At 43.8% G+C, this 16,701-nt stretch overlaps 2 protein-coding genes across 2 annotated transcripts; both read left to right on the plus strand.

The window, feature by feature from the left end:
- Positions 1 to 1,654: 1,654 nt before the first annotated feature.
- On the plus strand, positions 1,655 to 2,101 carry LOC147474676 (uncharacterized). The gene has a single exon (XM_086585155.1). It carries the CDS (start codon positions 1,655 to 1,657, stop codon positions 2,099 to 2,101), a length of 447 nt encoding a protein of 148 aa, XP_086441281.1.
- Positions 2,102 to 3,124: 1,023 nt separating this feature from the next.
- On the plus strand, positions 3,125 to 3,761 carry LOC147474677 (uncharacterized). The gene is made up of 2 exons (XM_086585156.1): positions 3,125 to 3,379; positions 3,492 to 3,761. Exons 1-2 carry the CDS (start codon positions 3,125 to 3,127, stop codon positions 3,759 to 3,761), a joined length of 525 nt encoding a protein of 174 aa, XP_086441282.1.
- Positions 3,762 to 16,701: the final 12,940 nt, after the last annotated feature.

Consider the following 16,701-nt stretch of genomic DNA (forward strand, 5'->3'; position numbering starts at 1 on the left):
GAGGAGGAGAGGAACTTCTAGGTTCATACATTTGGCGCCGTTTGTGGGGACGCAAAGAAAAGCAAAGAAGATATGGCACCCAAGAAACGAATAGGCAAAACAAAGAAAGTAGCGGGACAGGAAACAACGCCGGAAGCGGAGATTGACGAGGAAAGGGATAGAAGAGAAGGGACGGAGACAGAGGAGCTGCGGCTTATGAGGGAAGAAATCGGACGGTTGAGAGAGGAGAACGAAGGGTTAAGGAGAGAGAGGGAAAGAGAGGAGGAAGGTACAGGCGGAGAGTCAAGTGACGACCTCGGAAGAGGAAGGAGTGGACCCAAACCTCGTTGAAAACCCAGTGGTAGGCTTGACAATCGAGCGGGTGCAAGAGATGATAGACAGAGATAGAGAAGTGAACCAGTCGAAGGTGAAGAGTCGGGGCGGAGCGGCGAGTCAGGTGGTGGCTGGGCTAAACCGCAACCCATTGGCGGAAGGGATTGGGTCCTCGGAGGTTCCGAAGCGTTTTAACCAACCTAGATTTGAGAGGTACGACGGGAAAGGTGACCCAGCAGATCACATCCTCCACTTTAGGCAACAAATGCCGTTATGGCAAGAGTCGAGGTATGATGGGCTGCGGTGCATGATGTTCCCGGCCAGTTTGAAGGGAGGGGCGTCTGATTGGTACTATCGATTGCCGGCGGGGAGCATAAGGAATTTTCAAGAGGCTGGAACAAAGCGTTTATAGACCATTTCATCCACCAGAAGAAACGAGCGGTGGACATCGCCGCGTTGTTCAATGTGAGACAAAGGTCGGGGAGACGATGAGGAGTATTTTGTGTCGGTTCAAGGTCGAGACTCTGAAGGTCGAGAACCTGGACGAGAGAACCGCGGTTATCGCATTCGAGCGAGGTTTGCGACCAGGAACGGGAGTGCACCAATCGGTCGCGAAGAATGAGATCGCGACTTTGCATGAGCTCTATCCGCGGGTGGAGAAATACATCAGATATGAGGACACTTTACCGAAGGAATCGAAAAGGTCAGGGAAAGCTGTGTTATCATTAGAGAAAGACAGGGAGCACCGAAGGGAGTGGGCCGCGGATAGGGAAAGCAGCAGGAACCGCGGTAAAACCCCAAGGGTGGAGAGAGCACGGGAAGGGATTCGCCGGGAGAATAGAGAAAGGAAGCCATACAGGGAAATGGAGGTGACGCCGCTGAATAGACCATTGAGCGAAATATTGCCGTTGATCAAACATTTACAGGGGTACGAAGGACCGCGGAACACCCCAATAGAGCTTCCGGATAGACCGTTCTGTGCATATCACCAGATGCGGAATCATGAGACGGATGATCATTATACTGAAGTGGATGGTACAGAGATTGGTGGAAAGGGGCAAGATGAGGGAGTTCGTGAGGGAGGTGCAGAATGAGGAGCATGGGCCGCGACAGGATCAGATATTGGGGACTATACACGTTATCTTTAGTGGGGAGGTGTTGAGTCATAATGCACATAGAGATAGGGTGAGGAGGACGGCGAGCATCCAGCAGATCAGCGATAGGAATGAGGTGCCGCCATACAGGATAGGGTTAGCCGAGGACAAAGATCAGATCGTTTTTTAAAAGGCGGACTTTATGGGCGATAGACTCCCATGAGGATGCGTTGGTTATCACGGTAGCGATGGGCAATTATATGGTGAAGAGAGTATTGGTTGATTGTGGTAGTGCGGTGGACCTGTTGTTCAAGGGAGCTCTGGAAGAAATGGGAATGAACCCGAAGCAGTTGAGACCCCCGCGCACGAATTTGTACGGGTTCAATGGTAGCATGACCGAGCCTCTTGGGGAAGTCTTGTTGCCGGTAACTACGGGACCGGTGACAGTGTTCGCCCGATTCATGGTGGTAGATTCCGCCTCACAGTACAACGCCATTTTGGGGAGGAGGTGGATCCATGAGATGAAGGCCGTCCCGTCTACTTACTACCAGGTGATACGGTTCCCAACTCCGACGGGCATACATGAGGTCCGCGGAGACCAAGTAACGGCCAAGAACAGCCATAGGAGCACAGTGAAGCGGTTGATCCACGGAACAGAGGAAGAAAGTTCCCATCCCAGGAAAAGGCAGGCATAGCAATTACAGGGTGCCCCCGCGGAAAGTAAGAGAGAACCAGCGGAGGGCCCAAAGACGTTAGATGAAATTGAAGTGGTAAACATAGGGGACGGGGAGGAAGAGAGATTTACCTCGATAGGATCCGGGCTGTCAGAGTGTTGGAAGAGTAAATTGGTACAGTTCTTGTCGGAGAACAGGGATGTGTTTGCTTGGACGGTGGAGGACGTAACTGGGTTAGATCCAGAATTTGCATGCCACCGGTTGCACATGAAGGAAGATGCTAAGCCGGTGAGGCGAGAGGATCGCGAACATCGGACCAAATATATCGCGGAGGGCATACGCCACGGCGACACGTAATCAAGCGGGCGGCATAGGCGGGCAAACCGAAGTTCACCGAAAGTGGTTGTCAATGTGGTCGCTGCATCAAAAAGAATGGCAAGGTCCGGATGTGCGTTGACTTCACGGATGTAAATAGAGAGTGTCCGAAGGATAGCTACCCCATGCCGCGGGTAGATGAGCTGGTGGATAGAATAGCGGGGTACAAAATATTCTCATTCATGGACGCATCTATGGGATACAATCAAGTCGCGATGTATGGGCCGGATCAGGAGAAAACAGCATTTGTGGTAGAAGGCGGAACGCATCTTGTTATACAAGGATGCCATTTTTTTGAAGAATCGCGGGAGCCACTTTCCAAAGGTTGGGGGAGAAAATGTTTGAAAGCAAGATTCGGAGGGGAATTGAAGTATACATAGATGATATGGTGGAAAAGAGCATGTCCGAGGAGGAGCATTTAGAGGGCTTGCGGGAAACGTTTGGGATACTGCGGAGGTATAATTTAAAGTTGAATCCTGAGAAGTGCACCTTCGGAGTGACCACGGGGAAAGTTCTTGGGTTACATCGCGGACTCACCGGGAATAGAGGCCAATCCGGAGCAGATAAGATCGGCCGATAGAAATGCCTTCCCCGAGAATGTTAAGGAAAGCAACCGCTAAAGGAAGGGTGGCGGCGTTGAATAGGTTCATTGCCAAATCCTCCGATAAAATGCAGGCCAGACGGCTGCCGAGGAAGACTCCGGATTTCTTATGGACAGCAGAGTGCGAGGAGGCATTCCAAGAGTTGAAGGGGTATTTGGGCAAGGCTCCTTTACTGTCTCGGCCCGAAGAAGGGGAGAAGTTGTACTTGTACTTGGGTGCCACGAAAGCTGTGATGAGTTCTGCGGTTGGTCCGTCCTCGCAGAGCGGGGGTGGAGAAGCCGGTGTACTTCCAGAGCAAAACATTACTGGACGCAGAGACGCGGTATAGCAGGGTTGAGAGGTATTCCTTGGCGTTGGTTTTCTCGTCGCTGAAACTGAAACCCTACTTCGAGTCCCATTCGGTTGTAGTGGTCACGAACTTGCCTCTCAAACAGGCGTTAAGGACAGAAAGGTCAGGAAGAATGTTGAAGTGGGCGGTGATGCTTAGTGCTTATGAGATACAGTATCAGGTAAGGACCGCGGAGAAGGCTCAGGCAGTGGCGGAGTTCCTGGCTGAGTTTCCGGCCGAGGATCCCACTTGGGGAGAGGAGATGGTGATGGAACCAGAGAAAGAGGGGGAGACCGACTTTCTAGACCCTTGGGACAAAAGAAATGGATGGAGGGTGTTTGTGGATGGGTCAGCCACCGATACTTCTGTGGAATGAAGGGGTCGTGTTGGTCACACCCAAAAAAACGGAATAGAACTAACTATGAAGTTAGAAGGGCGGCAACCAAAGAATGAAGCGGAGTATGAGGCGATGATAGCGAGGGATGAGAATGGCCGAGGATTTGGGGGGTGAAAAAGAGTCGATCAGGTACTCGATTCGAATCTTGTAGTATGTCGCTAATGGGGGTTCACCACCGATGCCCAAGGATGGCGAAGTATCCGGAAGTGTTTACAAGAGATCCAACAAGTTCGAAAATCCAGTTTGTACATCCGGTCGGCGGGCGAGAATAGGCACGCGGATGCTCTAAGCGACGTATCGGCAGCCATGCCGGGTCCAAGGAAAGGATTATAAAGCGTAAAAGATCGTTGGAGAGGCCTAGCGAGGGAAGCGGAAGAGGTATTCCGGATCGGGAAAACGGCGTCTTTGGATAAATCCCATTAAGAATTTCCTGGAGGGAAGGGAGGTGACGGACAAAAGAGAAAAGAGAAGATTGGAACAGACATCACAGAGATACGTCCTGGTGGGGGGCGAGTTATACAAGAAAAACTTCAATGGACCTTTGTTGAGGTGCCTGGGACCTCGATTGGCTTTAGAAGTGTTGGCAGAGTTGCATGAAGGAGATTGTGGAAGTCATTCCGCGGGAAGAACCACTGCGCACCGGCTTTTAACACAGGGTTATTTTTGGCCCCACATGAAGAGAGACGCGGTGGAGTTCGCCAAGAAATGCGATAAGTGTCAGAAGTTTTCACAGCTCATATTCGCTCCCGCGGAACCCCTACATAATGTCTCCAATCCATGGCCATTTGCTATGTGGGCTATGGATATTGTGGGGCCGCTGCCCATGGGACGCGGCAAAAGGAGGTATTATGCCGGGCGCCACGGACTACTTTTATTTAAATGGATAGAGGCAGTCCCTTTGCAGCAGGTCAAGGAAGCACAAGTAATTAAGTTTCTATGGGAGAATATCATATGTCGGTTTGGATTGCCGTATGCCATCATCGCGGACAACGGAACGCAGTTCACGGGAGCCAAGGTGGCCGCGTTCCTAAAGGGGTACAAGGTGAAGCAAGGGTTCTCGGCCCCTACAATCGGTGGCAATGGACAAAGCGTAATCTTCCAACAAAACAATAATGAACAACCTGAAAAGGAAGCTAGAAGACAAAAAGGGCGCGTGGGCCGATGAGTTGAACCATGTGCTCTGGGCGTACCGGACCACCCCACGGGGAAGCACAAAGGAAACCCCGTTTGCCTTAGCATACGGCGTCGAGGCGGTCATACCCTCAGAAATGGTAGCAGCTACTGGGAGGACCAGAGCGGTGGAGGAGGGGACAAACTGGCGCATATTGGCGGGAGACTTGAACCCGTGGGGAGACAAAGGGACTCGGCCGCGATCCGATTAGAGGAGTATCACGAGGAGGTTGCGAGAGAGACAAGACAACAAGAGGGTCAGCCCGCCGCTTCGTTTGGTAGGAGAATGGTATTACGCAGAGTAGTGGCCAAATACAAAAGAGGAAAAGGGCGGAAGCCGGGCCCAAATTGGGAGGGCCATACACCGTGGTAGTGGGGGAGGCGCAGGCATTGCAAGCTCTGCACCAGCGAGGGGGCAAGTTTAATTGAGAAACCGTGGAATATAAGGATCTTGAAAAAAATTCTATAACCGAATGTAATGTGCCAGGCCATGTAAGGTAATGAAGTCCGGAACAAGGGACTAGAGCTGTATGTAAATGTATAAGACCACAGCACTTTTGTGAATGGAAAGACGTTTGTTATGCTTAGCGTTAAAAGCAAAATGTAAACTAGGTGCATGGGGCAATGAGAGAGCCCCAGCAGCTGAAGTCCTAAAGAGTCCGTGGAAGACGCATGGGGCAATGAGAGAGCCCCGGCAGCCGGAATCTTAAAGAGTCCGAGGAGTGGGATGAGCCCTCCCCGGATCAGAGTGGCGAGAGATGCAGAGGGGAACCAGATAGCCCCAAAAGGCGAGATCTCGCGGAGTGGGAGGATCCCTCCGCGGATCAGAGATGCGAGGGATACATGGGGCAATGAGGGAACCCCCAACCGCTGAGGTCCTAAAGGGTCCGTGGAGTGGGATGAGCCCTCCCCGGATAAGAGTTGCGAAGAATGCGTGGGGCAACCGGAGAGCCCCAAAGGGCGAGACCTCGCGGAGTGGGAGGAGCCCTCCGCGGATCAGAGATGCGAGGGATACATGGGGCAATGAGAGAGCCCCAGCAGCTGAAATCCTAAAGAGTCCGTGGAGTGGGAGGAGCCCCCGGATCAGAGTTGTGAAAAATGCGTGGGGCAGCCAGAGAGCCCCAAAAGGCGAGACCTCGCTGAGTGGGAGGAGCCCTCCGCGGATCAGAGATGCGAGGGATACATGGGGCAATGAGAGAGCCCCCACAGCTGAAATCCTAAAGAGTCCGTGGAGTGGGATGAGCCCTCCCCGGATCAGAGTTGTGAAAAATGCATGGGGCAGCCAGAGAGCCCCAAAAGGCGAGACCTCGCGGAGTGGGAGGAGCCCTCCGCGGATCAGAGATGCGAGGGATACATGGGGCAATGAGAGAGCCCCAGCAGCTGAAATCCTAAAAGTCCGTGGAGTGGGATGAGCCCTCCGCGGATCAGAGATGCAAGAGACAAAGGGGTAAAGAGAGTAGCCCCAGTTGTTTACATTGTGCTTCGAGAGAAAGGGCAGCGGATTGGGGAGCCCGATGGCGGTTCAAGGAAAGAAGAGAACGTGGAAAGGATACAGAGTGGTAGAGGAAGAAAAAGGTGGAGAATCGAACTGATAAGTAGCATCAATTGATAAAGAGACAGTAAAATAACATGCAAAGCCCAAGGCAATAGTACAATAAGATAGCAAACAGAAAAGAGTGAGTATGACCCACGGCAGAGTTAGAAGAACAAAAATACAAGATTACAAACACAAAATTCTCTACGACATCTCAGGGGCGGTAGCCGCATCTTCGGAAGCCTCAGTGGGTAAAGCCGCAGCCTCAAGCGGTGCGGGAGCGACATCCTGAGCCGGTAAAGAATCCTCGGGAGCCTCGGTGGAGCCAGTCGCCGGAGTACCAAGCGGTTCGGGGAGAAGACGACCTTCTTGAGTAAGCCGCTCCATTGCTTCTTGGAGTTTCTTGGCCACCCTCTTGTCGGCCAGAAGCTTGAAACGATCCCGAAGAATATTCATATCAGCCAAGTTCTTTTAAGACTCCGCAGTGAGGGCCTCTTGGTGTTGCTGTTTGAGAGCTCCCAGGATCTCTTGATGCTGTTGAGACAGAGAATCTAGGTTGAGCTGATGATGATGAAGAAGGGATTCCCGTTGCTGACTCAGACGGTCATTGACTTGGTCCATATACTGTTGGTGGATACGCTCCGCGGTCCGTAGTTCGTCTTGAGCTTGGAGTTTGGCTAGGTTGGCAGCCGCCAAATCTGAATGAAGCACGGCATTGGTTGCCCTTAAGCCCAGGGGTCCGTCCAACTCCCTTTCCAAGGCAGCCAGTTTGTTCCGGGCGCTGAGAAGACCGCGGATCATAAAGGATACGTCCAAACTGACCTGAGATGCAAGGGAGAGTTAAAAAAAAAAAAAAAAAAAAAAAAACAACGTGATGATGAATAATGCGACACACCCTTTCCCAATTTGTGTACAGTGAGGTACGATGCGAGTCAAACGTGCCTCCATCAGCATAAGCGATATCTCGGGGCAAATGAGAGCTGTAGAATAAGGAGGAGGCCACCGCGGCGTTATCTAGGGCGGAGTCGTCAATGTTTACCCGACGGTTGCGCACCTTGAATACGGGGCGGAATTCTTCGGCAACAGTATGATGGAGTGCCGGGGTATCTGAGGAAGCAGGGGCAGAGGCGGGCGCCTTATCCACGCGGGGAGGAGGGGAGGAGGGGGCGGCAGAGTTTCGGACGGATGGGATGGATGCAACATCCCCTGATGCAGGGTCGTGCTGCGAGGGGAGTTCAGGCTCTGCAGAGCAGGAGGTCCGCGGCCTCTTTAGGGGCGGCTGTTCAGTGGTCACCCGCACCTCAGTGGAGGGAATCTCTATGACCTCTTCCTCCTCAGAGTCACTATCAAAAAGTTTCTGCTTGTGGACATCCATGTTTTCAGTAGGGGAGTTGGGAGAGGTGTACTGGTCGTCCCACTGGGAGATAGATCGGAAGGAGGGAGGGTCACAGGAGGTAGCGGAAAGATGGGTATCTGGAGGGGGACGGGAGCCGGAAGAAGGAGAGGAAGACTGAGGCAGGGGCTGTTGAGAACTCCGGGTACGAGACCGCTTCTTGGAAGGAGGGGAGGCGGGGGGCTTTCGTTCCTTGGGAGGAGGAGGGCGAAAAAATGGTCCTGATAGGCCGCGGAAGGTGTTGAGAGCAGGAATGGGGAGTAGGGGAGTCGCAGTGGTGGGGTGAATACCTAGCAAGGCGGCTTGAGCAGAGCCTAGGCCGCGGATTTGGTCAAAGATCGGGCAAGAGACGCCGTCGTAAATTCGAGATTTGGAATCTGGCCGCCAACCTGTAGACAAAGACAGAGGCAAGTTAATAAACCGGAGGGAAAACATTGTGAATAAGAGGGAAAGAACCACGGAACTCACCACGAAGTCGAAAAGCGAGATGGTTAAGAGTCAGGGAAGATGGGATGTCCGCGGATAAGAAGTTGCCTGAAACATAGAGCGGATAGTGGTGCCAAACCTTGTCGGAGGTAGTAAGCTTGAGGAGAAAAGACTGTTTTTTAGGACGAACGCAGAAGGACTGGTATCCTATGCTTACGTCCTTGGTGCTGGTTTTGAGATAGTAGTGGGAGTATATGTCGCGGCTGGTAATTTGAGAATTATGAGATCGGTTGTAGGAATTCGCGGCATACATTATTCTCCAGAAGTTCCCTATACCTTGGCAGGGAGGAATGTTAAAGTGATTGCAGACTTCCACATCCAAGAGGGTAAGGGGAAGCCGCAGACCGGCAACTATTTGACCTACGGTAATGACCAGTGAGCCCGGTCGGCGGGGAACTAGATGGGGATAATGGGTAACAGAAGGCACGTGCTCCAACATGACGTCGGCTGGAACACCATAAGCCGCTCTGAGGGCATCTAAATTAGGTCTACGAGATCTAGGGGGAGGCGGTGGTAGGGTAGAAGGACGACCGGAGGTGGAGGGCCCGGCAGAGGTAGCAGGAGGAGTGGTCGAGTGAGTGCTCGTTGAACGAGAAGAGATAGAGTCAATAGATCCGCGGCCCGACATCGGAAATAAAGAAGATGAACGGATTCCAGGAATCAAACGTTTTTACGACGATAAGGGGAGAACAGTACAACAAAAAGAAGGAAAGGCTAAGGAAACGTACCTATCGGTGAGGAAAGGGAGTCAGGAGAATCTCGGGAGACAAACGGAGAGAGAGGAAGATGCTGGGGAAACCACCGCTGAGGAGAACTTGCACTCCGATGAAGACTTGAAGAAAGGCGAAAATGGAGGCTGGAGAGAGAAGAGCAAAACCAGATGAAAGAAATAAGTGAGGGAAGAAGAAGGGAAAAGGGGGGTTTAAATAGGCCGAGGGTAAAAGCGTAACTTCAGCCGGTGAGGGAAACGAAGCATCGGTCGGGGCGCCAGCCAAATGACGACACGTAGTTGCACAGGGACCAAGAGGCCGTCAGAAAGAACGCGCGTGATGAGTGCCACTCACATCACACGCTGCCCAAGAAAAGCATGGAATAGTGGAAGAGGAAAGAGAAGGGGAGCAGTTCTCGACCTTGTGCCCATTATATGGTCGCGACGTCGAGAAGGGGCATTTGTAGTGGCCCATATTAGAGCCGTGGACCAAGTCAAAAAGAGAACGAGGGCATGGTAACCAGATAGGAGGGGGAGCAGTGGAACATTGCCGCGGAACCCTAAGGGCGGACGTGTTTGAGGTAACACGGGCGGAGAATCGTCGGATGAAGGGACAGGTGTGTGGCCCGTAAGAGGAGGAAAAAAGAGATATAAAGAAAAGAAGAGGAGAAAAGAAGGAAAGAAGAAAGAGAGAGGAGGAGGAGAGGAACTTCTAGGTTCATACAAAACTCAAAAATGTATATATAGAAACAGCATCAATATAGGCAGTTCATATAATGGCCTTCATCTATATCTAGAAATTTACTCACGATTTTTTTTTTTTTTTTTTTTTTTAATGTCATCTTCCCACCATAAATAACATTTCTTCGAAAATTTGGTTCATTTGGTTTCTAAAGATGCCAAAAAAAAAAGGGTGGGGTTGCAAAATTTTAAATCGTGGCTGTTAAAATAAACTCACATTTTCAAGTCAAAATATTACCTTGCTTAGTTCAACTTATAAAAGGGTGTTGTATAAATTGTTGTATAAAAAATGCTCTATATAGGACTAGTATACAACACTTTTTATACAACATCTTATACAATATAACTCTTTTTTAAGACTTGATTTTTTGTGGATCTCACATTCTCACTATAGAGAACATTCTCTACAAAAAATGGACTCATCTGAAAATTTCTAAATATGCCAAAAGAGGGAGGCAAAATTTCAAATCATGGCCGTTAAAATAAACTCAAATTTTAAAACAACATTTGTAAAGGATAGAGATCTCGAAATAATATGAAAATTTGTGGATATGATATGATCTTTATAGTAGTAAGATCTTACCAACAAAAAATCAACTCTTAATTCAACTTATAAAGGGGTGTTATATCTTTCTGATCATTTCATTTATTTTTTACTATAGAAGTTGATAACCACCCAAAACAGTAATATAAAACCCCGTAGAGTCGTAATATTTTGGTTAATTATGTGTTTAATAATCATAAAATAATCGTATTTTTCGTGCTTTTGTAGGTTTGAGCAATCAATGTAAAAATGAAGATAAAAGCCAGTATTTAAGCACAGAATAGTGTGTTTACATGAAGTTTTACAATGAAACCCGACTAAAGCCTAGGAAAGCAAAAATGACATTTCCAAGTCAGAACAGGATGAACGTGCCGAAAAGCATCAAACTCCAGAAGCTCATATTTGAACTGAGACTCCAATGGCGGCAAATGAAGCATCAGAATGATCAGTGTGATGAGCTCTACACATAGGCGGGACTTTGTAAAAAGTCAACTTTTGAACTTGCCACTGGTCGAAGCATGAGGGACCCACTATGCGAACCAATAGAATTTGGTGATCACGCTCACACGTCAAGCTTCCGCACAAGTCAAGCTGCATTAAAACCATGAAAGATTTTTATGCACTTTGTCATAAAAGTCCTAATTGGTGGCATGATTAGGTGGCTTAATCAAGTGGCATAAAAGTCCTAATTGATGACATGATTAGGTGGCAAACAAATATATTTGGTTGGCACAAAGTTTTGATTGATTGGTTTTGTAAACAAAGTCTTGCTTGATTAGGTGAAAACAAAGTATTGATTAGAAAAAATCAAGACTTCTCATTTAATGATGCAGTTGAGTAATGGAAATTCACGTGGATGCAAAAAAAAATTAAGCATTCTCTTGTGCTTAAATAGGGGGGTCTTCCAGGCACAAATAACTTTTACTCCATTAGTTAGTTTAGTTCCGGAATAGAAAATTTCCATGTAAGGTTTTAGTCTTGTAATATGTTTTCAATTCTAAGTTGTTAATTAAAATCATTTATAAGTTGAGTCTTGCATACTAAGTAAACTAGTAGAATCTTCTTTTCTCTTAATATATTTCTCATTTTTATCTCCTGATCAGTTGCTTTAGCCAAAACTAGTGTAATTTAAGTTGAGCAACTTGCATATTAAGTAACGTAGTAAAGTAGGTAAAAAAATAAAAAGTAAAATCCTGCTCACATAAGTTCCTTCTAGAGAAATTTTCAGCTGGTTGTTAACTATAGTTCTAGCCTTTTGGTTTGGGACGAAACCCTTGCTCGAAATAAATTGTAATGTACTTAAGTGTGTGTGTAAGAATAAGTTTTTACACGTGAAAAAGGACAACTATCAATTGGCACCGTGATAACCAATAAAATCAATACTTGATTTCTCTAACTTAATCTTACATTATCAATTATTTATTTTCTACTCTCACATATATATTCATGCAATATATAGAGTACAGAATTGTTCCACTCTTAACTCTCTAGACTTAAACGAATTCAACTAATCAAACACAAGGAAACAATGGTGAGAGCAATATTTATAGATGTGAATTTATACTATAAAACTAAATATATGAATTTAACTTATACTAATTTAATTAAAGCAATTGAATATGATTTGAATAAAGTATGGAGAAGAATAGAGAAGGAATTAAGGAGATTTGAAATCCACCTTGATTAATCCCTAATATGCTAGTACGGAGTTGTTGCAACCCTAATCGTTATATTATCACATAAATGTTAGGTCTTTTTATCCATAATTATTCATGGCATCTCTACCAACTAATAATTAGCATGTGAGGCAATTGAAACCCATTCTCATGGTGAATTAACTATCCTCTAGAGTGGAATATCTTACTACAACTATTCTATACTAACACATCAAGTTTTCATCAAAGCTTTAATCAAACCCCTCTAATGGAGGTTTAGCTATGAATCATGAGACTATCATGAATAAAATAATAGAAAGAAGACATAATAGACAGAGAAACAATTGAATTAAATAATAACTTCAATGTATTTTAATGGAGGCTAGACTAATAAAATATAAACTAGGTTTTAGACTAGGAGAAGAGGTAGGAAAGGAGAGAGAAAATCCTAATTTACAACTAAACTAAATAGGGGAGTCCAAGTTTTGCTTAGCCTTAACCCTCTTTATATAGGAGAAGGTTAGGTTTACAATTTTGTGTATGGGCTTTGGAGCTATGTTTTGGGCCACTAAATCAAGCCCAAAACCTAATTATTTAAGTCCAAAAAGGGTTTCTCTACTAGAAATTATTGTAATAGCTTTTGTATCCACTTTTACTTCTCTAATTGGATCAAGGCCTAGACCATTAGAAAGCTCTTTCTGAGACGGTCGTTTTGACATATGGTAGGCCCAATTCCGAGGTATGAGTCCAAAGATACGGCCTGTGAAAGTTCTATTGACTTTTCTGCTCTATTTCTGCCCGCGTTGACTTTGACTTTTCAGCTTTGACTGGGCTTTAAAAAGGCTTTTTCTCCTTGAAACTTGGGCTTTAACCATAGAACTTCTTAGCAACCAACCTTTGCTCCTTTCTCTTGTAAAAGTGACCTATTTATTCACATATTTAACTCCAATACATGAAATACACAAACGTACGTAAACAGTACTAACTCTTATTTATTATAAGTATAATTGGTCTAAATGTAATATTATTAAGGGGTTAAAACTATAGTTTTGGGCTCTTATCACGCCGCTGCAGGGGAAGAGGCTCAAGAAATAGCATACCAAGTGGGAATAGTTCAACGGGGAACCCCCCCCCCTACCCTTTCATCTATTTCATTTTTCATTTTGTGTTTGGTTTTCGTTCGAATTTTATTCATGTTTCACTACTGATTCGGTACTATCATTTATTTTCGCTTGTAGGTTGCATACGAGTAGCATAAGAACGTGCTTCAAGGCTGTTGAAGGTGCTATTTCTAAGCATAGCAAGGCTACTTCCATGTTGTATCGGTATATTACCACTTCTCGTATCGGTATATTACCATGTTGTATATTACTATTTACATGATAGCGTATATATACGTATGAGTGGAATTTGTTTTCATGTTTAGCATATATAGATATATACGTTGTTGCATGGTACATTGATATATATTAGCATGATAGATATATATTAACATGATAGAAATATTAGCACGATAGATATATATTAGCATATATATACGTTGTTGCATGATAGATAATATTCGTATGTCTCTAGTATCTGTTTTGTATGAAGCATGTGTATATTAGTATGTATAACTGATATTTGCATGTTTGACATCTCTAGATACGTACGAGTGGTTTCGATTTGCCTGTTAGCGTAGATATATGTATATATAATATATATTTGCCTATTAGCATCCATATATGTATTACTGATGTATATTTGTTTGTTAGTATAGAAGTATATATAGATGATACATCTTTGCATATTAATATATATATATATACGTATGAGTAGAATCTTTTCATATACTAACGTCTATAGCTACGTCTGAGTGGACCATGTTTGCATGATTATATTTTATATGCATATTTAGTAACTTATACTTGAAAAAAATAAAAATAAATAAATAACATAAAAAATAAATAAATAAAACATAAAAAATAATAATAAAAACATAAAACATAAATAATAATAGCATTATCATATAGGATCAATTTAGTGCATTAACGGTGAGGAAATGTTTTACAATTATATTTAATTGTTTTATTTCCTAAGAAAAATGTAAGTAAAGAATAACCCCAGTATGATTAAGGAATATGACATGTGGGTTACACTTGAGGACTACTTGCTAAAAGCTCGGTTTTCCAACAACAAGAATGTCTGCCAGTTTTCTAAAATACTGTTGACTCTTCCTTTCCAGTATTATGAATAGTATCTTGTTAAAGATGATATTAGGATTACTTAATTTCATTCTTGATGATACAAGACTATTTGCTTTAAGCACTAGGTCATTATTGTTTCTTTACGTTTATGATGGTAACTCTGGGACGTCACCCAAGTCACATAGGGTATATGTAGTGCCGTTTTAGGCTATTTTCTCCCCGTAAAGCGTTGACAGACGTGGTTTTACTATTATAAACACTGAAGAATTGATTTTGATTTTACTGTTTATAATGCTTGGAATATAAGAGGATATATCAATGATTACATCATGAATAGTTTTAATATTGTTTGGTATGATTATAATTCATTATACTCTACCTGTTATTGTACTAACACCTCAACACCCATAACACAATCATCAAATGATGATATAAGTTCAATTAAGAACACATAATTAATCAAATATGATCTCGACACGCAGGATAAAATGAACAAATGGACAATTCCTAATATGAATCCCAAGACCATATATAGTTATGGTAACTGGATTGAGAAATTGACCAGTAAAATTGCAGTAAAAACTATGGAACAAATTATTAGTTTATATTCCATGAGTAATAACTTGAATTTGTTAAATTCCTGTGATTTATATCCTTATATGAAAAATTATAAATTTATTTATGTAGGATTGATACAGGTTGCATTTAGACCTTTGACCATTTTGGGCATGAATGCTTGTATTCAAGCAACTCTAAGAAATGCCAGATGTCTGGACTATTTACCTTATCTTATGGGAGCAGTAGAGACTAGTCTTTGTCATGGACTAGTTTATTTTTATGTCTATCCTAATTTATGTTTGTCTTTATCGGATAGAAATCTTTATGATTCTTTATTATTACAAATTTAGGCTAAATGTTACAACTTTTTACCTGGATATAAAGTGATTGGAATTACCTACAAAATTCACTATCAAGTTTTACAAACTTTAACTCCTAACACTAGTAGAAAAAAGACTTTTTGTGACTATTTTAAAATATTATTTGTGATTGTTCTGTTCGAAACGGTCACAGATGGCGAAAAAAAGGGTTTTTGTGACTGTTTTAAAAAGTTTTTGGTGACGTGCATTTTCGAAACGGTCACAAATGGGATTTTTTTTAAAGGTGTATATGTGTGGAGAACTATTTGTGACTATTTTACTAAAATAGTTACATATTATCCAACCTTAAGTGACCGTTTTACCCAATATTTGACCCAACTAGTTTTTGGTCCAGCGTGCCCACAAATGTACTAAACAACAATTAATTCGAAACACGACACAACCACCTCCCGCTAACTTTGGATTCGAAAACTTTTGTTGTGTGTTGTCCCATAAAATAATGTGAATTTATAATTTCACTGTGACAATTTTTGTTTTGAAAAGTTTTCCAACCCGCTCAAAATTTCAGGCTCAAAATTTCAGATTATCTCTCGCCCATTAAAAGAAAAAAGAAAAGAAAAAAAAAAAAAAAAAAAAAAAAAAACCCTAGGCTACTACTACTAACTGTCGCATTCTCTCCCCCACTGAACCGCCCTTTCTTCTTGCCTCCACCACCAATTATTAAATCACCTGAACCGATGAATAACCCTCCCCAATAGATCAGAGAACCGTTTCCCTCCCATACATGCTTCTTTACTCTTAGAAATTTAGAATTTCTTAATTTGACATCTGCATGTGTTGCTGAGATCATATGCTGATTGAGTCCTTATATTCGACAGGTTAAAGTATATTGAACAAGAACTGGTGAAGAAAAAAGGTAAAAACATTGACATAGCGGATCAAGTTGAGAACGATCTTAAACGCGCGGAGGATGAATTATACATCATTCCAGAGCACCTTAAAGTGAGTTGGTACTACTTTATCTTTCCATCCTTCTTTTTAGTTTGAGCAATTTTTAGGAAAAAGATGTTATACTTTTATTCTATAGCAATTTCCCTTATCTTGAGTTTTACATCCCAACTGTCCGAGCGAGGGGTGGGGTGTATGTTCAGGTGATACTTGAGGATTTCATCAACAATACAAAAAAAAACAAGTGATTTTGGTTGATGACTTGACTATTTAGTATTCACTTGTTGTCAAATACCTTGTGTTGCTTCTGTATGGAAGGAAAACTATTTTTAGGAAAAAGGAACCAACATCTGAAACAGTATATTGGAATTAAGAATCAAGGAATAATTTCTCTAGTGACGAGCATTTTAAAGTAAATCCACTGCAATGAAAGGAAGGAAAACAAGAAAACTTTGGTGGTTTTTCTGAGTGAACATTATAATAATGGCTCAAAAGGGCACCCATATAGACGTGAGAGCAATCCGATATTATACACTTTCTTGCAATCAAAGTATCTTTTAAAAACTTGTCCTGCAATATTTTTCCATCCGACTTTCTTTTTATTTGAGCAGCTTTTGTGGATGTTCAGATGATACCTGAGGATGCATCAAGTATCAACACCGAGTGATAATGGTC

This window comes from Coptis chinensis, chromosome 9 (assembly GCF_015680905.1).
Source record: "Coptis chinensis isolate HL-2020 chromosome 9, ASM1568090v1, whole genome shotgun sequence".
NCBI classification, from domain to species: domain Eukaryota; kingdom Viridiplantae; phylum Streptophyta; class Magnoliopsida; order Ranunculales; family Ranunculaceae; genus Coptis; species Coptis chinensis.